The sequence below is a fragment of the Podarcis cretensis genome, assembly GCF_951804945.1.
Source record: "Podarcis cretensis genome assembly, chromosome: 2".
Lineage (NCBI taxonomy): Eukaryota > Metazoa > Chordata > Lepidosauria > Squamata > Lacertidae > Podarcis > Podarcis cretensis.
This window is the reverse complement of record NC_137171.1, coordinates 66,718,320-66,744,133: the sequence shown is the minus strand read 5'-3', so window position 1 is coordinate 66,744,133 and position 25,814 is coordinate 66,718,320. Positions and strand designations below refer to the sequence as shown.

The 25,814-nt window shown below is 41.3% G+C and overlaps 1 protein-coding gene across 2 annotated transcripts in view; it reads right to left on the bottom strand.

Moving 5' to 3' along the window:
• The window catches only part of SGCD (sarcoglycan delta), a 404,733-nt gene that overhangs the window by 187,713 nt on the left and 191,206 nt on the right, over window positions 1-25,814 (bottom strand). Inside the window, exons 1-2 of one of the 2 annotated variants that reach the window (XM_079968327.1) lie at window positions 12,928-13,198; window positions 3,219-3,404 (exon numbers count right to left, since the gene is read on the bottom strand). In XM_079968327.1, coding sequence (XP_079824453.1) covers window positions 3,219-3,404 — 186 coding nt within the window. In that variant the 5' untranslated portion in view covers window positions 12,928-13,198. Of the gene's footprint in view, window positions 1-3,218; window positions 3,405-12,927; window positions 13,199-25,814 lie in introns of those variants that run through there. The other variant, XM_079968328.1, reaches the window with a different exon arrangement.

The following is a 25,814-nucleotide window of genomic DNA, read 5'->3' as shown; positions in this document are numbered from 1 at the left end:
AGATTCTGGAGACAGTCTCAAAGTTCAAGCCTTCTGTCAGGCTAAATGCAATTACTGCAGAAAAGGGAAATACTGGCAGTGGGTCAGATACAGACTAAACGATGCCCTTGAATACCTGCAGATAAAAGTCATTAATGGGTGGGAAGCCATTCCTGAAGCAGGTAAAACTGAAGAGTCCTACATGTTTTTAAAGTGCAGGCATCTCAGCATTTCTCTTTCATCCCTGAGGCTACCCCAGAAAGCCTGAATGAGTTCAGCACCACAGGACAGTGGTGCCACTCATTAAAATACAATGAGTGCTCATTATACCCAATAAGTGCTCATTGTATTTTAATGAGCACAACAAACATTCTGCTGGAAAAAGCTCAAGGGTGCAATAAGTGCTGATAAACAGGCATAAGGAAAAGAAGGAAGGGGAAGCCTTGAAAAAAGTTTTATTTCCTACAGCAGATGATGCTTCCCTTGTTGTGGTAAGTGACCTCAACTTTACATGTTGATCATTCCTGTCAAAATATCACATGACAGCATGAATATGTATCTATAGTTGAAGTCCAGCAGTAAATGTGGAAGATTTTTATTTTTATTTTCTTCTGAACTCTGTGTTGATGGCTTCCTCCTTAGTTACTGAGTAAGTGAGCCTCAGAATAACTCAATGCATGGCTCACCATAGGTCTCGGGCATGGTGCAACTTGCAACCTATCAGAAGAGTTGAAATGGACCACAATAAAGTGCTACAATCTTGCAGAGCCCACCAATCACTTCATTGCTGCAGCCATGGAGGCTATAGTGGCCCATGTGTGGGCAATGAGGGTTAAGACACAGTTTAGTGGTAGAACCCGTAAGAAGATCCTTAGAACACCCATCTGGTCTAGCATCCTATTCTCACAGTGGCATATCAGATGCCTACAGGATGACCACAAACAAGAAGTGAACACATTGGCACTTGTGTTCTAAGCTACTGGTACTGAGAGGCATCCTGCTTCTGACAGAGGGAACACAGCCATCATGATTAGTAGCCACTAATATCCTTTATCCTCTATGAACTATCTAAACCTCTTTTGAAGCCATCCAAATTAGTGGCCATCACTGCAACTTATGTGAGAGAATTCCATAGTTTAACTATGTGAGGAAGTACTATCTATTGTCTGTCCTGTATCCTCTAATATTCAGTTTCATTGGATGGCCTTGTGTTCTACAATGATGAGAGTGGGGGACAAACTTCTCCCTATCTACTTTATCCACACTATGCCTAGACTTACACACCATGTTAATGTCCCTCCACACCCACCTTTTTTCTAAACTAAAAAGTTCAAAATATTTGTTTTATATTTTGTGGACCATCCTGGGATCCTAACTATGAAGGGTGGTTTTAAGATTGACTAAATGAACGAGCAGATCCTGAAGCTGAGGCTCCAATACTTTGGCCACCTCATGAGAAGAGAAGACTCCCTGGAAAAGACCCTGATGTTGGGAAAGATGGAGGGCACAAGGAGAAGGGGACGACAGAGGACGAGATGGTTGGACAGTGTTCTCGAAGCCACAAACATGAGTCTGACCAAACTGCGGGAGGCAGTGGAAGACAGGAGTGCCTGGCGTGCTCTGGTCCATGGGATCACGAAGAGTCGGACACGACTAAATGACTAAACAACAACAACAACAAATGAATGACTAACATAACACAGAGGCCAAACAAAAAACTAACAGCAGAATCCAAGTACACAGAGGTCCTACTGAGTGCAATGGAGCTTACTCCTAGGTAAGTGAGCAGTGGAATGCAGCCTAAGAAAAACAAAACAATGGGAACCCCCCCCCAAAAAAAAAAAAAAACCAGGGCTACTACAAGAGGGGATAGACTTCCTGTTTTTCACTATTTTTTTTAATATCCCCATATTTTTTTTAAAAAAAAACATACTGCATGAGTGCTGTGCATTTTAATCATTCAATCTTTGAACATTTTAGTTTTGTGAAACATAACCTTTTGAAACTTCACAAAATTAGGAAGGCATTGTTCTGTCACTGATAATCAGTGGTGTTATGGAGACCATCAATGCCTATGCCATTCCACATGCCACTCTCTCTGGCAACTGACATAGCAGCAGGGTTATGAGGAAGGAAAAATTACCCCCATCACAAAATACTGGAGACAAAACACTAGGGAAAATGAAATGTCTTTGTATCAGAAGTGCAAACACAAGTATCTGAGACCTGCACAACAGTATAATGATTGTACAAAAATAAAACCATCTGGGAAGGCCTGAAGAATCTGGCTTAAAAGCTTGTGAACATATGGCATACTGTTTGGGGTATTGTTACATATTAGCCCCCAAAAAATAATTCAGAAGAAGTCTCCACAGCATCTTGCAGGTTTCTGCACAACTTTATGTGATCACTCTGTATTGCAGGAGTTTACTGTGGGTTTATCTCTTCAGTGAGGATGAAGTGCAATTCATCATTTTAAACAATATCCCACTGGTTTCCACAACAAGATAGGTGACCTGATCTGCCCTTCCGTAGAAAGAAGGGAAGTGAAAGGAAAGAGAGCAGATGCACTATAATACAACTATTCAGGTGAGAGTCTTCTACAAAGAAAGAAAAAACCCAACACGGCTACTTCTCATAAACCAACCAATGAAAATCACCTTTACGGATTAGTGATAGGAATGTATTCTCTTCTTCCTGAAGAAGTTTCATGCTCTTAAACAATGAACTGATTTTATTGCTTGATTCTCTGGGGAATAGTGTGTAGAGTAGTTTGTATTTAAAGCTGAATGACAACACACTCCATTCTCTTCCACTGCATACAGCAGTATACTTCCTTTTAAGAACAAAAGTAAAACTTGTTTCATGCACCTTTTAGGTCATGTTTGCCTGGAAGAACCAATACCTGTTAGAAAGGAAAGTTATTTATACCAAGTTTCTTCTCTGCAATAAGCCTTGGCATGTGGGCAGATTTTAAGATTGTTTCTATATGGTCAGAGGAAGATAGATAACAGTAAGTTTCCCTATGCTGGCGACTAGGATTTTCAGTTTTTGAAAAAGTAATATGCAGATCTTTGGAAACTGAAACAGCTACGCTTTCTACATTTTCCTCCAGTGTTCGATTATTCTGATATGGTGGACTCATGTGTGTACTTGGGACCCCAAAACATTACAGCACTGCAGCTGTATGTGCTAACATTAAAGCGAAATACACTTCAAATGTAGCATCCTCTACTTACAATTGTGAAGTTCATAACCTTGAGAATCCAGATGGTCATAGCAAGGTTCACCAGAATTAAAATCATTAGGAGTAGCACAAAGAAATAGAGGCACCTCTTGCGCCAGCCATAAATCCCCACTTTGTATACATGGGGTCCTTCTGAGCTCTGCATGGTGCTTCTGTGTGCGTACTGTTCCTGAGGCATCTGGGGGGGAAACATAACCAAACATTAAAAGGTATAAGTTAAGCTGCAGGATAAACACAGACAATTAGGAGACTATGCTCATACATTGTAAAGGATTTTGAAAATACCTGCTGGATAAAATGTGTCTCTCTCTAGTTTGTTGTTGTATTATCCCTCAGTTTATTTTATATACAGTTAATTATAATGCAGGTATATTATATACATTTCAAATCACAGAGAAATTTCCCATAAAAAAAACTCATCTGAAATGTATTTCTTAGCAGCTCCAGGTTTTTGCAAGGTGGGCACTCTAGGGCTCCTCAAAATCCTAAGGGGGAAATTTTGCATGCATTTTGCAAAAGGAGTTGAGTTCAGCACTTTGTTTTGAGGATGCAATATTACTTCTCTGAGGCTTTAATTCACACAAAAAAATCATATCAAATAAAATTATTCCTGGCACAGAGGAATGGTACTTGGGATTCTTTCCCTGAAGCAATCTTAGTACGCAATGTTTCTCTAGCCACTCATACACACTCATATTTTTGGTTCTTAAATGAGAGCGTTTGCCATGCGTCTATTGGTGCAATTGACACTGTTAAGCAGCAGAAACATGGTGGTTAAAATTCTTTAAAAGAGAGGGAGAGGGGAGAGGGGAGAGGGAGCAGGGAAAGGCAGAGTCAAGGATTACAGATGGTCTTCATTTTCCATGAGAATTTGTGTAGTGTGGTGCCTGAGAACCTATGGATGTATACACATTAAAACACAGCTAGGTTATTCATTTTCTCAATTTGGGTCGAAGCTGATTCAAGGACAATGCATCAAAATACAGCATTTCATAAGGAATGGCAGGATAGATATTGATTGTATAGCTACCACGTTGATATACAAATAGTTTATGAAAATATCAGTATACACACCATGTGACAAGATTACACAGGCACAACTCATTAAATGTACCCCGGCTTGAAGGCTGTGTTATTGTAGCAGGCAGTTAGTAAGCATATGCTGCAAACAGATCTTCACACATGCAATAATAAATGCTGTGTGGACCATGTTTTGCTTTCTTCCCTACCTACCCTTGGAGATCAGCATCACAGCTGGTCTAAGACATGGGCTCTAAGATAGCAGCAAAGACCTACAGTACATAATGATGAAATACTGTACTGGACAAAACCAGCTCTGTTTGAATAGCTATGTATTTAAAGGGACGTCTACACATAATGATTAAATATTATTTCCATATATCAGGGAATATTGGGAATGGGCCAACTACGAATTTCTAATAGGATTCTCAGTACCTTATCGAGTACAATTATTATAATTCTTTGGTGAAAGCCAAGACAGTGAAAATAGTATAAAACCTACATAATGTGTTTTTGGCCTACAACTCCCATGATCCCTAGCTAACAGGACCAGTGGCCAGGGATGATGGGAGCTGTAGGCCAAAAACATCTGGGGACCCAAGGTTGAGAAATGCTGCTTCTGAGTCTGGAAGAGAGAGAATGCTATTACTTGCATATCATAGTTCACTTGAATCTATATGAATGTTTAACTGCCTGTTTCTTATCACTGCTTAATACTTTTTTAAATAGCAGATAGGAATGTTTGCTGAACAAAACATGTGCTGCACAAAACCCTTCTGATTAGTTTACAACAATTCCACACAACTTCTCCTTCAACAGCCATTTCTTATAGAAATAGGTAAGAAGGATGAAACTAAGGTGTTTAAAATCCCTGCATGATGACTTGTTTGAAGCATGCTTTGCAATTAGATGGTCTAAATGCCAGATAAGAAGCCTAAAGCACCGGGAAATGTTGATTTCTTGATTTGGTTATCTTTGAGGAATCTGGCTGCACTACAAATGGCAAAGATTTTCTTATTTGAAAGGCATATAAAATTAGCCAGCAATGCATATTTGCTACTGTGAGTTTGAAGTGTTCACCTGCTTATATATATGTAAGTAGTATACAATGGGTTGTATCCATGCAGAAGGAATTCCCTGCTCTCTTCTCCCAACTGCAGCCCCTAAGCCTAGCTTCCTCAAACTCAGCCCTCCAGATGTTTTGAGACTACAGTTCCCATCATCCCTGACCACTGGTCCTGCTAGCTAGGGATCATGGGAGTTGTAGGCCAAAAACATCTGGAGGGCCGAGTTTGAGGAAGCCTGCCCTAAGCCTTCCAACACATTATCTCCTGAGCATAAAGGAGTTCTCAGGAAATGCTTTGGATGTGGCAAAGTGGGGGCTGCAGTGGGAGGGGAAATTGTGGACAATCAGGGGAAATCATCATTGCTTCTTTCACACATTTTGTATGGAACAGCCAAGTAACATTTTTGTCTCTTTCCATGCACTTGACACTAGCACTCCTTTTGAGCATGTAATATTTGGAAGGGGCAGATTCCATTCATCAGTGGACAAGATGGTTGCTAGAATTTTCCCATTCCTATCACTTGAGACACTGCAGAAGGAAGTGAGGAGCACAAAAATCAATCAATCATATATGGTAGTGGACCACCAGTTGACTGCCACTGCAACTAAGAAATGGATTTTAGCTTCTCAGAAGTCCTTAATTCATAGCAATTATCTAGATTGCTACCCTTAAGTGTATCTTTAAAGCATTTTAAATATTCAAATGTATGCACATTTAAACTGGTATTTTTTTTTACTGAAGAAATGTCAGGCAAATTAATAATCTTAAAATTAGCTGAGTAAACAAGATTTTGGTCTTTACTTTTCCAGAGTGGGCTCATCTTATGTCATTTCCCTTCCTGAGAGTAGAATGCAAAAGGGTTTTGCCTGTCATTCTCTGGACTGAATGTTTTCAACAGTTCGTTTTAGGGGGTCGTGCAATATTCAGCACAGACAGACTTGCCTATGAGTTTCTTGAGCAACCTTGAGCAAGCTGAGTTGTCAAGGTTTGTTAAACACTGATGCTCATAGGTCATCTCCAAGAAATAATAGAATTAGAACTAAGGTGTGATTTGCCTCAATGCCTAAAGCACTCCAAATAGCTTACATCCATAAGCCCCTGTGATCTATATCTATGAGCCCCATATTACTATGCCCAGTGGAAGGCTAAAACTTACCTAAGGCCATCAAGTGAGCTCCTGGGTGAGTGCATTTCACCCACTTTGCGGCCTGTTAGATACATGCTGATATGGTTCCCTGAGTTGATGGAACATGCTGAATGCCAGGAAATAATGAATTCATCCCATTGCAACAGTGTGATGGGAGCAAAGTTATCAGAGCAACATCTCAAAAGTAAAGGGTACATTAGAGCTGTGACATCTGAAACAAATGACATCCATTCTGTTCTCTGGAAGGGTGATGTGTGGAAATAAGGGCAGTCATTAATTTTCATGGGGCTGTGATATATATAGAAGGAGGGACAGCCCTTTAAGCTGAGTGGAAGGAATATCTACAACACTCAGTGGAGATCTATAATACCTCAACTTTCATCAACCAAATCAAAACCACATATATGGAACTCATTCAGTTATGTTTTTACTAGACATCTACAGCTGAGCAGGCCCTTGTTGCTATGCAATAAAGCTATGTAACACACACACACACACACACACACACACACACACACGCTGCTTAGCAGAAGAGAGCAATGAGTCGTAAAGGCACTTCAACCATAAAACTTAAGAGAATAAAGTTGTCTTGAAATGGTGGCTAATGGTTAACTGAGCAGTTGTCATACGGTTTTCACTTCGGAGAGTATTCCACGATTGGGGTACCATCACAGATAAGGCCCTCTCTCTCTCTCATTACCAGCCTAATCTCCCAAAGCAGAGGTGATCTGCAATTGGTCCTCTAACAATAATTGCAAAGAAAAGCCATATTTATAGGTCACCCTTTAGATACCTCTCCTAATCTATACAGTATTTTATGGGTCAAAACCAGGACCTTTGATTCAGATATAAAACAAACTGGAAACAAGTGAAGATTTTTCCAATACTGATGAGACATAACCTAATCAGAAGTGCCAGTCATTAATCTGGTGGCTATATGGTTGTTCCTTGGTTGTTGAACTTAATCCATTCCGAGAGTCCGTTCAACTCCTGGAATCCTTTGAAAACCAAGGCGCGGCTTCCGATTGGCTGCAGGAGCTTCTTGCACTCAATTGGAAGCTGTGGAAGCTGCGTCGGACATTCAGCTTCCGAAAAACGTTCATAAACCGGAACACTCACTTTTGTGGCGTTCAGGAGCCAAAATGTCCGAGTACCAAGGCGTTTGAGAACAAAGGTATGACTGTATTCAGAAATAGCTGAACTTTTAAGTAGTGTTGTATGAGTCTTGAAGTTTCCAAACTGTTAACAGTATATGGCCAATAGGAATTCAATGCCATGGGCCACATGTAACTGTTTCAAGACAACCCATATTTTGCTGATACCATGTGACTGTTCAATCATGAGCTTCCACCTTGAAGTAATGGTACAAGTGTGGAAACTGTGGCAAGCAACTAGAGAAAATGGCAAGTGAATTAAACCTGCCTGCTTCTGAAGAGTTGCTTTATTCCTCATGTTCCGAAACCAAAGGATTCCTTGCCATCCTCCTATCAATAGTATACCTCTCTTCCTTCTTTTAACCCACTCTTAGTTGTCATTGTATTATATTAAAAACATTTTCAGTTTTGACTCAAATGTGAATTGGTTTGCTTTTCATAATCCTGTTACACATCACCCCAATCTCTGAGTGGTGAGACACTCCTGGGGTTCAGAGCACTTTTTCAGGGTTCAGTTTCCTCAGAAAATAGGCTCAACAGAGACTGTGGTGTCTTTGGGATATATGGTTTTATTTACACATATATAAAACCTGAGCATATGCTGGAAGGGCTCACAGCATTAACACCCCATCAGATCTTGTTTCTCCATTTGGTTTCTGGAGAAGACCCAAAGTTCAGTACAGAGCAAACATGTCTCAATTTCTCCAGCTTCTAGCTTGCTTCCAGCTCACCCACACAACTCTGGCTATTGTTCTTCTGCCTACCAGCTAGGTGATGAAAAGCCCATCCATTTATTTCTATGGTTACCTATTTGGCTTGTAAATCAAAGTAGTTAACTAGCTAAGCAAAGTCATGACCTTAACAAACAAACTGGTTTGGCTGGTTACCTCTTACAGGTTCCCACTTTCAGACAGAATCACAGGTTTGGAAGGGGCACAGGATAGCATTCAGACAGAGCCCTCCTCCAAAAAAACTCATAACAATGCATTAGCAACTAGTACATAAAAGCTGTACATAAAAGTATGTTAAAGCTATGCTTTTCCCAGTAGTGAAGTAGCCGAAGAATTGATGCTTTTGAATTATGGTGCTGGAGGAGACTCTTCAGATTCCCATGGACTGCAAGAAGATCAAACCTCTCTATTCTGAAGGAAATCAGCCCTGAGTGCTCACTGGAAGGACAGATCCTGAAGCTGAGGCTCCAGTACTTTGGTCACCTCATGAGAAGAGAAGACTCCCTGGAAAAGACCCTGATGTTGGGAAAGATGGAGGGCACAAGGAGAAGGGGACGACAGAGGACAAGATGGTTGGATAGTGTTCTCGAAGCTACCAGCATGAGTTTGACTAAACTGCGGGAGGCAGTGGAAGACAGAAGTGCCTGGCGTGCTCTGGTCCATGGGGTCATGAAGAGTCCGACACGACTAAACGACTAAACAACAACAACAACAACAACAACATAAAAGCTGGAGGTGGCCAGCTTCTTCAGCATGGCTGAGCAATTGGGAAATAAAGCCATTTGGGGACTGGAAACTTGCTGGCTATGACTTCATCATCTCATTTCAACAGCTGGGGGTGGTGAGGAGCACTATAGTAAGACCCAAAGGATCATGGAGTATTTTCTTCCTGCTCCCTTTACTGGCACTAAGCTCTCAGCTGCATCATGGGACATAACCCTTGTAGCCTGTGCATAATCACAGAAGTTTCAGCAATTATATCCTGGTTCTCAATGGATGAAGCACCAGCTGGAGAGTGTGATTCTCGCACTCTTTTCACCTCACTAGCATTCTTTGATGAAGGTAAGGATAAAAATACACGAGGGCTATGTTATAAGATTTTCTTTGATTTCAGAGCATAAATGTAATTCCTATACAATACACAATAACTTGCTTTTTTAACTAAACAATTGCTTTTCCAGTTCTCCTATGCAAATAGTAAAATCACAGCCAACCAGTCCTAATTTCAAACTATTTCAGTTCTAAACAATCTGTGTGTATCCAGGATAATATTTCCTTATCTCCTCCTGCTCTCAATTCTAATCCAAAGTACAGAAGAAAATGCTATGCCCAATTTAGGCAAATAATCTGCAACACACAAAAGTTATATTGGCACAGAGCAAACAAGAACGAAAGCAACTCTGCTCTAAACAAGATAAAATAAAACTGCAAGGAGCACAGGGAAATTGATTTAGTGGTCTGATTCAAATATATAAGAACATGGGCAAAGATCTACACTGATGGCATACTCCGTGTGCGTTTTAACTGTTGCATGTTTTTCTTCTCTTCCCCTGGCCCCTTTTCTAAAGGATAAGGAATAGTGGTGGTTAGTGCATCAAGAAACATTATAGAGACAAGAGGCCTAAAGAGCATTGCTAGACAGAAAAAAAATGAAGGTATTACCGTTATCCATAATCTCTTCAAAGTAGAACAGGAAAAATGTTAAGAGTTTACATCTTGACATATTTCTCAACAGTTCAACTTCTCAAAAGGAAGCTAAGCATCTAGAGACTGTGCTACTTTGAAAATTGAAGTGTTTCTCGTGGCCAAAGTTTCCCCCGCCTGGTCTAAAAGCTTATCTCCTTCCACATCTTACATGGAGGCCGTCCTCTGCATCACAACATGCTTGCATGCTAGGTTAGTCAGGATATGCAACAGGGCACAAAGTCCACACATGCACTGGATTACTGCTCTCTGGCATAGGGGTGAATTGGGTTGTTGTGCCGTTCCCATGAACTGTTTCTTTCCCACTCTTTTGCACAATACCATGAATGTATACAGCAGTGCAAACGCTGCATTTGAGCCACCTTAGAACATCCTGCTACCTGTACCTGAGCAAATAAGTGCTGTTTGGGCTTTGCTTAGCTCCCACCATAGCTTGAGATTCTTGAAAAAATGTTCTACAGTCATACCTCGGGTTACAGCCGCTTCAGGTTGCGTTTTTTTGGGTTGCGGACCGCCGAAACCCGAAAGTACTGGAACGGGTTACTTCCGGGTTTCAGCAGTTGCGCATGCAACTAAATTGTGCTTTGCGCATGCGCAGAAGCACCGAATCGCAACGTGCGCAGGCGCGGGTTGCGAACGCTGTGGGTTTCAAACATGCATCCCGCATGGATCACATTCGCAACCCGAGCGTCCACTGTACTAGGAAACACTCAGTTCTAGATATTCTGCTAGTGACCCGCTTGGTCCTTCTTTCGTTTTCATCTCTGTCCAGGCGTGCTTGATACAGCTTTGTATTTATTTTCATAAAGTTGATACACTGCTTGATTGTAAAAACAAACAAACCAAAAACCTCAAAGAGGTTTACGAAAAGATAAAGCAATAAAAAACAAATAACAATTTACAACCCTACTTCAAAACACACAAAAGTTAAAATACTAAAACAGATTAAAACTACGTCAACTTTCTAAGCATCAGCGTAGGCTTGTCTAAACAAGAATGTTTCTAGCAGGTGCCGAAAAATGCTTTTGTTACCTGACTTGGCTTCTGCCAACCTAGTCAGCCCATGCCCATTTTTTAATGTACATTGTAGTCTGATTTTACAGTCACCTACCTTCACCTCAAGGGACGCGGGTGGCGATGTGGGTAAAACCTCAGCGCCTAGGACTTGCCGATCGCATGGTCGGCGGTTCGAATCCCCGTGGCGGGGTGCGCTCCCGCTGCTCGGTCCCAGCGCCTGCCAACCTAGCAGTTCGAAAGCACCCCCGGGTGCAAGTAGATAAATAGGGACCGCTTACCAGCGGGAAGGTAAACGGCGTTTCCGTGTGCTGCGCTGGCTCGCCAGATGCAGCTTTGTCACGCTGGCCACATGACCCGGAAGTGTCTCCGGACAGCGCTGGCCCTCAGCCTCTTGAGTGAGATGGGCGCACAACCCTAGAGTCTGTCAAGACTGGCCCGTACGGGCAGGGGTACCTTTACCTTTTTTACCTTCACCTCATGACTAAACCCGCCAAGTTTACCCAGCTGCCAACCTTGATTCTTATCCAGACAGATTATTGCCTCCTTTTCCAGTTTCCTGGCAGCAACTTAAGTATTCTTCTCTATTGCTCTAACTCATGTAGGTAGTAAAATCTTTATCATTCTATCTCAGTCTGTTTTGTACTTGATCCTCCATGGAACCTCTACCCTACCTCTGTACTGGGCTATCATTTTGTGCATTCATCATGATGGAGAGTATTAATATCTGCATGGAGTACAGAGAGAAGCAGCAGGCTTCAGTTTGTATCCCCTGACCTTACTGCTGCCAGCTAAAGCAACACATTTGGATTTTCTTTCCAGAGCATAGCTCAGTTAACTCACTTTTTTATTTTTAATGTCCTTCCATTTAAAAGAACAAGAAACACCCAGGACAAGGTGAGGGGAGATCTTTCACACATCCATACAAAATAAGCTTTTGTGTACTAGTCTGGCTGAGGTAAGGCAAATAAAAAAGGGATAAATGCTGTCTGACAATACAAGGACCCACGTACTTCTGACTTTTTCATGCTTCAAAAAACCTACTGTGCAGTTACTTTCAAATCACACACAAACATGCCAGGTAAGGTTCATTGGTCACTGCTGAGGAAAGGCACTGTACACTAAAACAAATGGCAATAAGACATACAATTGGTAGTCTCTCTCCTTCCTTAAAAGTTTCATGATTTATTTGAAAAAGAAACTTCATCAGGAAAGAAGTGGCAAGTGGAATGGAAGTATGTTACTTTTTTTAAAAAAACAAACTTATTCTTCAAGATACAGAAAAACTGCATATCGCAATGTGTTTCCTAGTATTTTACTCCAGTTTGGGCAAAATGAAGAGAAATAAACACAATAACTATAATACCAAGACAATGTCCTTATATCTTACAAATGTGTACACCAAGCTATTTAGTCAAAGCTGCTTCGAAACTTCTCAGCAATAGCCTCAGTCTCCTATATGCCTCCTATATACGCATATATTACATCTGCATTTACTACAATTATGACAAACTATATATTAAACCATGGTATGGAACTTCATCGAGTTTGTAGTTTTTCAGCCTTGATATATATTTAACAAGTGGCATTTCCACAAGGGGAGGAATAAGTTGGCAAATGCCTGTATAAGGAAGAGAGAAAAACACCAAAGCAGTTCTCCCTGTACGAGCAGAACTTAAGAAAAAAGTTAGGAAGGCAGCAAACCCTAATTATTATTATTTTGTTGTTGTTTTGCAAACAGCCTGGCAGATTTCCAACTTCTCCTCCTTCCCTTTAATCAATAAACTGAGTACAAATAGTCCCTTCTACATCAGAACAAAGGAACAGAAATGCCTAGCCTGGAGAAAGAACAATAGCTTCTTACCTCTCTCTTTCAGAAGTCAGAGGAAACTGCTACATCCAGGGACTCTGGCAGGGGTGTGGGGGAAAGATGCAGTGTTGCCTTCAGAGCTGCACGAGGCCTACCCTGCGTTTAGAAGCTGTCCCTGTCAGATTTTCCAACAGCAGAACTGTGGCCAAGTCCCTGCCCATGCCTGAAGAATTTCCTGAACAGCATTCCCGTTCTTTCTCTAACTGCTTTGAAACCACACTCTGTCTTTTACTTCAATAAGGCTTTGTCAGGCCAAGTTACAGCTACTGGTCTGGCTCCAGATATCAATTGAAAACACATGTGTTTTGCATTAAAGAGCCCCCTTCCCCACATACAATCACTCCTCTGCAATAAGCGCTGGAGCTCAAAATGTTTCGCATTTGGAACTATAATGCAAATCATTTCTGCAGCAACTGTGGACACTGGTAATATTTTGGCTTCGACAAGGGGAGTTTTATTGCCTTTGCCGCTTGTGTATCAAAATTAAGGCAACTTTCTCAATCTCACAAAACCTAGTAAGGAAAGGAATTCAGATTTCTATTCAGTGCCAGCCTCCCTTTACCTATGCTGCTGTCTCATTTTAATTTCGGTTGCGAAAAGGGAAGGCGTATTTTTAGAATCTCTAGGCTCTGCTCAGCACATTGCTGCTGTATTCTAATATTGACATGCACGGCTGTAAGCTGCAGATGCTAAAAATACTACAATTATGTCTGAGCTCTCTCACTCTTTTTTACCCTGACAGTCCCTCAAACACACACACACAAAATCCTACATTTGTGTGTGTGTGTGTGTGTGTGAGAGAGAGAGAGAGAGAGAGAGAGAGATTGTCCCGTTTGTCGGAATGAGTCCCAGTTCTTGATACTTTTCATTTCCAGATGATATCATGGATTATGATGCCAAATAGCTTTCGCTGCTTAAGATGTCATGAAATTGACATGTGTTTGTGCAGGGGGATAACAAGTAACAATCAAACCAACAGAAACAGAGATCTGTCTGCCCCCTTCACACCTCCTCTACAATCAATTAAGTGCCACCAATTTGGGGGGGCGGGGGTGGGGGAGGAGGGAGGGAGGAGCAGCAGAGTTGTCAAGGTAACCATACAGAAAGGAAATCCTTTACAGGAAATAATGTTTGTTTTAGAAAAAAAGTTAGAGGAAATCAATCTCAAATAGGTCATTTTTATTTTGGTCAATCCATTTTCTTTTTACTCCTAAATATGTCATTTCACGCTTCCCCAAAAGAGTTATTAGAAAATGTTAAATTGAATTTGCCCCTATAGCTTCATGAGCTCTTAAACAGCAAGTTGTTGTTCTTAAGAGCATGCATGCTACGTATGAGTGTGTAGCCTAGTATTTTGATTCAATGGGCTCGTGCAAAACATCTCCATGTTCATTGTGCTTACAGGAAGCTGGAAAATAAAGTCTTCCTTAAACTAGAGGTGGGAGGACAATTCTGTTCAACTTTAGTTTATTTTGCACTCTTTCATATTAAAGCAGCTCAACTACTTTTTCTACCATTTGATTATTTTTTTAAGTCTACTTCTGCATGTCACTGCCATATATTGTTCCATGTCTTCATTAGTTTATATGATTGTGCATAGTGTGGAGAAAATGGATAGGGAGTTTTTCTCCATCTCTCATAATGAACCAAAAATCATCCAACAAAGCTGAATTTTGAAAGGTTCAGGACACGTCTTCACAGAACACACAAACTACAGTGGTATCTCGGGTTAAGAACTTAATTCGTTCCAGAGGTCCATTCTTAACCTGAAACTGTTCTTAACCTGAAGCACCACTTTAGCTAATGGGGCCTCCTGCTGCTGCCGCGCCCCCAAAGCATGATTTCTGTTCTCATCCTGAAGCAAAGTTCTTAACCTGAAGCACTATTTCTGGGTTAGCGGAGTCTGTAACCTGAAGCGTATGTAACCCGAGGTACCACTGTATAGTAAAGGCTTCCACTAACATGAAAAGGGTTTAAAGGGATTAGGCAAACTCAAGCAGACAGAGTGCTGTTGAGTTATGCCCTGCATAGGGACTTCCCATAGGTTTCTGGTTGGCCAATTCCAGAGCAAAATGTAGGATTAGATGGGTCTGAAACAAGGGCCTTCTTAGATTTTCATGAATTTCCAGAATTTCAGACATCCAGCTGTATCTGGAGACAACAGGGACTAAACCCTAAATCTTTTGAAAGCTACATATATGTTCTACCTCTGGGCTATGGGTCCTCCCCAGTCTTTTATCCTTTCCTTCCTTGACTTACAGTTTCCTGCTCTCTTTGTGATCCCTTCCTTTGCTTATATGTGCTTCAATCATTACTAACTGCATTTCCTAGTGTCGGGTCTGATGGCCTGCACTCTATCCAGCCTGATTCTTCTCAATCCAGTCTTCCCATTGTACACTGTCACTTTCTTCTCTTCTACTTTCTTCTCTTGCCATCTTTCCATATTCAGATACTATTTTAATTCTGACCTTCTAAGCATCATGTGATTGCAAGGGAGAAAACAAATTTAACCATCAATGCTAAAAGTGATTCATCCACCACACCCAAACATTCAGTACAGACACTGCTTATCCTGTCACCCTATTTAAACTGAATCTTTGTACAAGAGCCAAGCCAGTAACATAAAATGAAACCAAATCAAACATGTTATGTACGAGGAGAGCAAGATATAATGATGAAATGCAGCCAGATATATTTTCAGTTGCAGGAACTGACTGATAGCAAAAAAAAATTGAGAGAGAGAAAGTGTGTGTGTGTGTGTGTGTGTTTGTGTGTGTGTGTGTAGCATGGAACGAACAGTTATGGCACACTATCTCTGCAGCAGGATGAGTCTACATGGAGAGTGTCCTTACTACAGAAATAAATTGGCTTGCCAAGTACATCCTTCTGAGCATGAAGAGCATTTCAATGTCAATGTGAAGGATCTCATGTTTGAATGCTTCCCCATGTAGAGACACTCTGCACATATTTGCTGATGGACTGGTCATCTGAATAATCCAAAAGGGACCAAAAAATATTTTCAAAGTGCAATGAGAAAAAAAGCAAGCACAGATGGGGAGAAATCTGAAAGAATAGGTGGGTGAACTGAGTCCTAGGAAGGCTACCAACTTGTCTAGCATGCAGAAGCAGAAGAGAAAACAGAAGGTGCCCTTCAGAAAACCAAGGATATTTCAGTGCAGTAAAAGCAACTGAGAAGAAACGTAATAACCTTTCAAATACGGAGTGTCAATGAGCTAAAACTGTGTCAGGCTCATGCTCTGTAAATAGTGTGTGGTGGTGGTGGTATTTTTGTGTATTGGACTTGGTGGTTTGAATCATAACAAGTTGAATAAATTTCTTCTAGTATGCTCTTTCTTTGCTATGAGCACTTTATCTAGTCAACACTAATCCTTTATAAAGGTTAATCTTAGAGCATTTACAATATTGTGTACTCCTAAACCACCTTTGCTATTTTTTAAGGGGTGGTGGTGCTTCTGTGTGCTGCTCTGGTTCGCCAGAAGTGGCTTAGTCATGCTGGCCACATGACCCGGAAACTGTCTGTGGACAAACGCTGGCTCCCTTGGCCTATAGAGTGAGATGAGTGCCACAACCCCAGAGTCGTCCGTGACTGGACCTAATGGTCAGGGGTACCTTTGGGCCATGGATTATTTTCATCATTAACTCTGCCAGCTATACAGTATTGTGCAGTCACATCCAAGTGCAATATTGATGAACAGAAATGATATTTGTGGTAAGATGTTCATTTTAACTTTAGCTATCTTGTTGAGCCAGGATATTATATATGTTGACAATTTCCCCATAAGTTTTCAGATACAGCCAGCAATTCCCTGTGTTTATATTCTGTTAAGTCGTTTAAGTTCATGGTTTACCCAATACCCAAGTTCTTGGTTTCTTAGTTCATGTGTAACCCGCTAAACACCATCAGCTGCCTTCAGGTTTCAGAAGGCATATTGACTGTGAACCATTTGGTTTACAATAAAGCAGAATGTATTGCAAAATAGGTAACTTCCCATTCAAGCTAAATTCCAGAAATACCTTTATTATTTCTAACTGATATTGTAATTGATTCTAGAAAAAAAGGGAAATAAATTGTTATTCTTGCACAAAAATTGTTATATTTTTACGTGTGCATTGGTGTGTTTTACAATAAAAAGGCAAGAGAAGATTGTTTCAACTAACAAGTTTAACTCCAAGTATATTTCTATTTCTACATATACCTGTATGTAGCACTTAAATAATCCTGCAATACTGTAATTGATTCAAGCTGGCATGCCAGTATAGGGAGTACAGTATAATGGTTCAGCAGATACTACTGCTCTGAAATTAGTTTTGCTTTTATTGTTGTGTGTATGTTTGTTTATATGAGAGGGAATTGTGTTTGATATTGACTGAACAGCAATACAGAATCAGAGAATCTTAACCAGAGGGTCTCTGAAGGTTAAAGTTTATGATAAACAGCTAAATAGAAATTGTTTTCCCCACTTTCATATTTCTTCTGTGAGTTTTTAAAAGAAAACAGAAGACCCCACCATGCCAGTATAAGGAGGAGTTAGACAAATGGCTTGTTTGTTGCAGTGAAGGTACAGTGCCTCCTAGCCCTTTGCCACTTCTGTGGTGACGAGTAACATTAAGAATGATCTATGTCAATCTTGTATACCTCAAGGAGTAAATTCTACTCATGAATAAGTTATCTACAAAGATCACATTTTATCTACACTGTGCTGTAGAATTTGCCCCAGAACCTGAGCTGCAAACTGACCTTCCAGCCAAATGTACTCCGCCCCTGCCAATCTCAGCCCTTACCCAACTAATTAGCCGGATGGCTTCTATCATTTGCAGGCTCTTCTCAGAAATAATTCAAGACTTCCAGGCTAACAGAGCTTATGATTAGGTAAAATAAAAATTGCTCCTTTTCATTTCTCAGGCAAACTTAATGTTAACTACCTTGAATGACTTTTAAACTACCAGGTCTATAATTTTTGAGGCCGCATTACCATTCTGAAAGAAAATCATATGCAATATGGCAGGTGTTTAATGAGAAAGGGGGGTGAAAGGAAACATGATTTGTGGTATGAATGGCTTCCTCCAGGTTTTTATTCCAAATGGGGTCTGCCTTAAACCCACAAAAAATAAAATTTGCCGAGGATATGCTTGCATATTATGCAGATGTGTGAGCTGATATTCCCTTGGCAAGGTCAGTAATGAATTCTCCATTAAATCTTAATGTGTCCACATTTGTTACCCTTATCTGAGCAACTCTCGCTTTTGTTCACTGACAATGCAAGTTGCATGCTGCTGCTCTACAAGCTTCATCCTAATATACTGCCCTGATGAAGGAAAATTGCCACCTCAGCCTGAAATGATGTTCAGTTGGAGCAAAAGGTTGAGCTTTCTTGCTGTTTTACTGTGATCTTATCAACACAGAAAGGTGATTTATCAAAATAATAATACTGATGGCGTGGTTGTTGGTCAACTCAAACATGGCTGTTATGAACCGCATGCCCATTCATTTTTTGTCATCATCATCATCATCATGTTTAACTCTGTTTAGGATACAAAGCATAACATGTGTCAACTGCTGACGTGTTATTTTTGTTTCAAAACACTGGGTACATAATCTGACACATCTGAACTGAGCCCATGTGCAGCGTATCACAAAACAATTTTAATAAGCTCATTAGCAAGATGCTTGTAGTACAGTATGTAACCAAACAGTCCAGCCAGAAAAGCACTATGTCTATGGACAAACAGCACTGGGGATAATAAATGCTATGTTAAGGAACTGAGGGAGGGTCATGTTTACACCTTCAGAAACTGCCATGGAAACCACAATTTTTATTCAGTATCCATTCAGTCAGAGCAGACATGACCTCAGCACTGTCCGTCTTATCCAGGAAGGAAATGCAACCTTAGATTTGTATTGTACCTATACTGTATTATACCTATATTGTGCAGGATGTTTTCATTTTTGTAGTCTTCCCTCCAAATGGCCTGAGTGTACAATTCAAGAACATAGGATGTTGCCTTATACCACGTCAGACCATGGTCCACCTAACACAGCATTGTGTTCACTGAGTCCATGGTTTCAGACAGTCTTTGCTAGCCCAACCTGAAGATGATCGGGGTTGAACACAGGACTTTTTGCATATGTACACCAAAAGGTGCTTGTTTTTTCATATTGCACTTTTGCACATAGTGGTCTGCGATTGTAAACACCTTTGCACAATAACAATCTAAAGTGGCAGCTACAACCTGTGTTGTTTCTACACACAGATTTTCATATTTTCAAACTAGTGTGCAGCTGTGTTCTTTATGCTCTTTCTTCGCCTCTCTGCAGTTAGTGTTTAAACAAAACTTTCTTTCCTTTTTACTTTTTTGTAGTCTAAGGGACTGGAAACTAATGAGTTGATATACTGATATACAGCAATGACAAACCTAGACAGCATCTTAAAAAGCAGAGACATCACCTTGCCAACAAAGGTCCGTATAGTTAAAGCCATGGTTTTCCCAGTACAGTGGTGCCTTGCAAGACGAAAAGAATCCGTTCCGCGATTCTCTTCGTCTAGCGGTTTTTTCGTCTTGTGAAGCGAGCCCATTGACGGCTTAGCGGATTAGCGCTATTAGCGGTTTAGCGGCTTTTAGCGGCTTATCAGCTTAGCGGATAAGTGGCTTAGTGGCTTAGAAAAAGGGGGGGAAAGGGGAAAAAAAGTCGGAAAAACTCGCAAGACATTTCGTCTTGCGAAGCAAGCCCATAGGGAAATTCGTTTTGCGAAGCGCCTCCAAAACGGAAAACCCTTTCGTCTAACGGGTTTTTCGTCTTGCGAGGCATTCGTCTTGCGGGGCACCACTGTAGTGATGTATGGAAGTGAGAGATGGACCATAAAGAAGGCTGATCGCCAAAGAATTGATGCTTTTGAATTATGGTGCTGGAGGAGACTCTTGAGAGTCCCATGGACTGCAAGAAGATCAAACCTCTCCATTCTGAAGGAAATCAGCCCTGAGTGCTCATTTGAAGGACGGATCATGAAGCTGAGGCTCCAGTACTTTGGCCACCTCATGAGAAGAGAAGACTCCCTGCAAAAGAACCTGATGTTGGGAAAGATGGAGGGCACAAGGAGAAGGGGACGACGGAGGACGAGATGGTTGGACAGTGTTCTTGAAGCTATGAACATGAGTTTGACTAAACTGCGGGAGGCAGTGGAAGACAGAAGTGCCTGGCGTGCTCTGATCCAGGGGTCACGAAGAGTCGGACACGACTAAACGACTCAACAACAACATACTGATATACAGAGAATATATATCAAGTACAGGTATACAGAGGTGGCTAAGTTACTCTGCTGTTTCCTATTCTACCTATTTCATTCACAGATACGTTAAACATGGTGAGAGACATTGGCACAGCCCTACAATGTCAGTAGATCTGCCCCAATAGGTGGCGACCTGGGAAAGCGTTCTCTGTGTACACATGATGGCAGCAAGCACTTGAGAAGTACATTCTTGGTACAAAGCAGGTTATAAATGTTCCAGCAGAAGGCGCTTTAGATTTGCAGACAGTGTGGGACAGAGACGACATGGAGATGATGTTGAGTGTACAGTAAGGTTACCAGATGTCCCCGTTTCCTGGGGACAGTCCCCGGATTTACAAATCAGTCCCCATACAAAATCCATTGAAGTTGAAAAGTGTCCCCAGATTCATTGAAAAAAATCTGGTAACCTTAGTGTACAGCACCCCCAAAAGGCACCTGCATTCAGCACTGAATAAGACATTATCACACAGTGTATCTTTCACCCAAGTGGTGAGAGGTTCTGCTATACAGGAGAGGGCAGATAGCAATAATTTTACAGATGTTAAAAATATGTATTTTGGGAGCACCAAAGCACACACACAGGTAGAGAGTATGTGATTCTAAGAAGCATTTGTCCAGATATCTCAAATCAGAGCTCTATGGTAAAACCTTTCAGCAATTGTGTCAAACAGCAAATCAGACTAGTTAATCTACCTACCCTTGCTCCCATCTCCTATCCAGATCAGCATTTGTCAATGGATTTTGAATCAGAGTACATTTGGGGAGCTGATTTATAGCACTAATTGTCTATTAGTTAGATATCTGGTATCAAGGTAAACACCTATTGTCAACAGAATTGCACTAAACCACACAATCCCAACAACTTCTGTAAAAGGGGACCCTTTCCAATGTTGGTCTCGTCCTGCTCTTATCCCAATCCTTCATATCTATTTAAGTCCCCCTTCTGCACTGATTTGAGGAGTTCAGAACCTCTTACATATTAGTCTAACAAGAATTTATAAATATGTGGTGTGACCCCGTTTATGCAAGGGAGATATTATTGAGAAATATAATTGGTAGCACTTAGACACTCATCTTCCATTGCAATGCTAAGCAATACAGGAAGTGGGAGTAATTACAAGGTAGGGGAATATTAATCCTCTTGCCTTGCAACCACCTGTCTCACCTCACTCATTCCTGTAATGGGCTAGAAAGTGAAGGGGTGGGGTATTTACTTCTGGAGCCACTGTTATGCTAATTTAGCACTTCTTTCCAGAGATTTATCAGAAACCAAGCATGGGATGTAAATTCTAAGTGGTGACTGGTTTCTCCAAGGCCTGATTGAAACACTACAGACATTTTTTTGAAAGGAAGGGGGCATTACTGAACTTGCTACTGACAAGGTGTGTGTGTGTGTGTGAGAGAGAGAGAGAGAGAGAGAGAGAGAGAGAGATTCTACAGAATCCGGTCTAAGTGGGTTTAAAGCTGTACTACTGACACTCACCACCAGGGGAGTATGTTGTCCTGTACTCAAAGGTTTCCAAATGCTAATACATTGCTGGAAATGACAGAAGGAAAAAATGCTCTTGTTCTCAGATCCTGCTTGTGGGTTTCCCACAGGAATCTGGCTAGCCACTGATAGAACAGAATGCTGGGCGGGCTATCGGCCTGATCCAATGTCTTTACATTCTTATGTTAACATTCTGTCCCCTTTCTTGCTTAGAAAAGCTACCATATCAGTCTAGTGTTTAGAAGCATAACAGCTTGACTCTGCCTTGTAGCGGTGAAATTGACTCAATTCTGTAAGTTACAGATTCCCTATGCAAACGTAAACCCATAAAAGGCTTGTGCCATTCTGCACCATGGATATAAACCAACAGCTATCCTGAGTACAATTCTGATAAACAAACAAACAAACAAACCTTAGATTTGCCATATGTGGTCAAAGTGGAAGGAGGTGCCTGTTGCAGTATATGGCCACTCTAAAGGTCAGAGCTCAAGAATTTCCACAGAAACCTATTATGAATGACAAATTAAACCACCATTTGGAAGAAGCAGCCCTCACATTCAACAAGCACTGAACAAGAATTCTTGTCAGCTACAGTTCTGGCTATTCATGGCCTGAACAAATATATCATGGGACTACAATAACTTCAAAAATGCTGCTCCATTGAAGACTCAGAGAGGTTATAGCATTGCAGTTTCACAAAGAAGTGCTAAATGTTCTACTTCCTCACAGAAATAATGCAGGCACCAGTGGCCTTTAGAAGGAAGGCGAAATGGAATGTGTGTGTGTGTGTGTGGGGAGGATTCTGAATATTTTCTAACAAACTTCTTACAGGTCCATTGTCTGACACACATGTACCTTCTCCAGCTATTCTTCCCCCGTAGCCTCTTTTCACTTGCCTATTTTTTATTATTCCATTGTAGAAATGCCTCTGCAAATCTTTCAAAGGTTAACAGGCCTGTCCAGAAAGCACAGGAACCAAGTCTCGGTACAGCCTATGAATTTTAATGATCCACATTACAACAAATGTGCTATTTTTATACCTGTTCGGTGTCTGCAATCAGAAATATCTCAGTAAATGTATAAAATATGACACAGACCAAGTGAAGAAACAATAACAGAACTGCACTACAGCCAGGCTACCATTAATAAGGGTAGACCACAGTGAAACTGGAAATGGAGCAGACCACAGGAATAATATAAGGAAAGTCATAAAAAGGATTCTAGAGAAGGACATGCATCCACAGGAAACATACAGCAAGTAGAAATCTTATGATGTTCTAGCTGAATGCACATGTTAGTTGAGCATCACATGCTTATAGTTGGCCACCTCTCATGCCATCATGAGCTATGAAGAGAATTCTAACACTGATCTTCATCTGATCAGAAACCCGGGGAAGCAGACAAAGTTCTCCCAACAGATGATTAGAGTACCATATAGTTTTGGCACTTTGAGGGCATTCAGATGCGGCAAATATTAGTTGTTTATAATGCTAGTTCTTATATCCTGTTTTCCAGTGTTCCTTTCACACTGCTCCTGGGCTGATCACCTTCACCATGCACAAATATATGCCCCGAGTATTTGAGCTGAGTAATATATGTGTCAGTATTTGCCCTGATTCTGATACAACAAAACCCAACATATTTAAAGCACATAGCTTCTCCCAAAGAAGCCTGGGAATCATAGCTTACCCCTCACAGAGCTACAATTTCCAGCACCCTTAACAAACTACTGTTCCCAGAAGTCTATGGAGGATGTTATGTGCTTTAAATGTATGGTGTTGATATGATCTGGTTGCAATGACAACCTGAAGAAATCAGGCACATGGCTTTGCTGATCTGTGTCAATAAGTGTTAGACGGTATTACAATCTATAGATTCGTTACAAATATTTCAATCACAAAGCTGCTCTGAATAGTCACCGATTTAGAAATTACAGCAGTGCTTTGATTCGAAGTGCGCAAAGTGACAATGTGCTTCAATCTGAGAATGTCCTGTGAATGAAGTTTCCATGATGACAAAATATTTTGCTATTGCCAATTATTTCCAGCTTGTTAGCAGGGGTTTAAGCCTATCTTACCCATTAGATGAACACTCTAAGTACAAATAATCTGCCCGATTTGTATTTAATGGCTGTTTGTTAACATATAGTAGACAAATAATGAAAGCCAACCCTAAAAATTGTAAGTGATGGCTCCAGTCTAACTTCCCCGGGGAGGGAATTCCATAACCTGGGTGCCATTCACCAAAACCAAACCACTTTAGGATGTGGGATATGCAACAGGACCTTAGAAGAAGAACTCAACCTACAGGCTGGCTTATATGGGAGGGAATGATGTAGGGCAGCTCTGGTAAGAACTAGCTCTACCTCTCTTTTAAATCAGAACCAGTGAAGGCAGTGAAGGTCCTGTGTGAGTGTCTGGAGGCGGTTGGAGGATGGATGGCGGCTAACAGATTGAGGTTGAATCCTGACAAGACAGAAGTACTGTTTTTGGGGGACAGGAGGCGGGCAGGTGTGGAGGATTCCCTGGTCCTGAATGGGGTAACTGTGCCCCTGAAGGACCAGGTGCGCAGCCTGGGAGTCATTTTGGACTCACAGCTGTCCATGGAGGCACAGGTCAAATCTGTATCCAGGGTAGCTGTTTACCAGATCCATCTGGTATGTAGGCTGAGACACTATCTGCCTGCAGACTGTCTCGCCAGAGTGGTGCATGCTCTGGTTATCTCCCGCTTGGACTACTGCAATGCGCTCTACGTGGGGCTACCTTTGAAGGTGACCCGGAAACTACAACTAATCCAGAACGCGGCAGCTAGACTGGTGACTGGGAGCGGCCGCCGAGACCATATAACACCAGTCTTGAAAGACCTACATTGGCTCCCAGTGCGTTTCCAAGCACAATTCAAAGTGTTGGTGCTGACCTTTAAAGCCCTAAATGGCCTCGGTCCAGTATATCTGAAGGAGCGTCTCCTCCCCCATCGTTCTGCCCAGACACTGAGGTCCAGCTCCGAGGGCCTTCTGGCAGTTCCCTCACTGCGAGAGGCCAAGTTACAGGGAACCAGGCAGAGGGCCTTCTCGGTAGTGGTGCCCGCCCTGTGGAACGCCCTCCCATCAGATGTCAAAGCGATAAACAACTACCTGACATTCAGAAGACATCTGAAGGCAGCCCTGTTCAGGGAAGTTTTTAATATGTGACATTTTAGTGTACTTTTCATCTTTGTTGGAAGCCACCCAGAGTGGCTGGGGAAACCCAGCCAGATGGGCGGGGTACAAATAATAAATTATTATTATTATTATTATTATTATTACTATTATTATTATTATACCTTGAATTGCCCCCCCCCCCAAAAAAATGGGAAGCCAGCTCATTAGATACAAGACTGGTATAATATGGGTTAGACATATGTACTTGTGACAAGCCTGCTTGTCACATTTTCAGCAGCTGCAATTTCTGAACGTTCTTCAAGAGCAGTTCCACATAGAGCATGTTGCAGTAATCTAACTAGTTCCTATTTTCAAGGAACAAGATGAACAGTGGTAAAAAAAGCAGGGATGGAACCAAGAAGGTGAGAATTAGTTGAAGCCTGTTCTGTTGAATATCAGAATCAATATGATGCAAGGCTCTTGTTCATTGAATAGAGACATGGGGGATTTTTAAAATAGAAGCACTCTTTTTCTATGGAATGAGGATGTGACAGGAAATGCTTGCTCATACAAAAATCCTACCTGTTCTCCATGCCCAACAACAGAACAGGTAAATCCAGGCCTTATCTCAGACAAATCAGAGTGCCTTCATTTGGGTATTCTCAAGCCATGACCAGCATCACTTCAATTGCTAACCAGCGTGCTTCTTCTCCTTGGCCCATGACAATATGGCACAAATAAATATATAAAGTCCCAGGTCCATTCTCAACTTTGAAGAATGTCACGTCTTGGACAGCTACTATCAGTCAGTCAGCTAGCAGTACTCAGTATTGGTCTACTTGACCCAATGTTCTACTCCCTATAAGGGAAACTCAATCTATTGAATCCTTATATCTTTCTTTTGCCAAATGGCTTTAATAAAATAGACGCTTCAATATAGAATTTA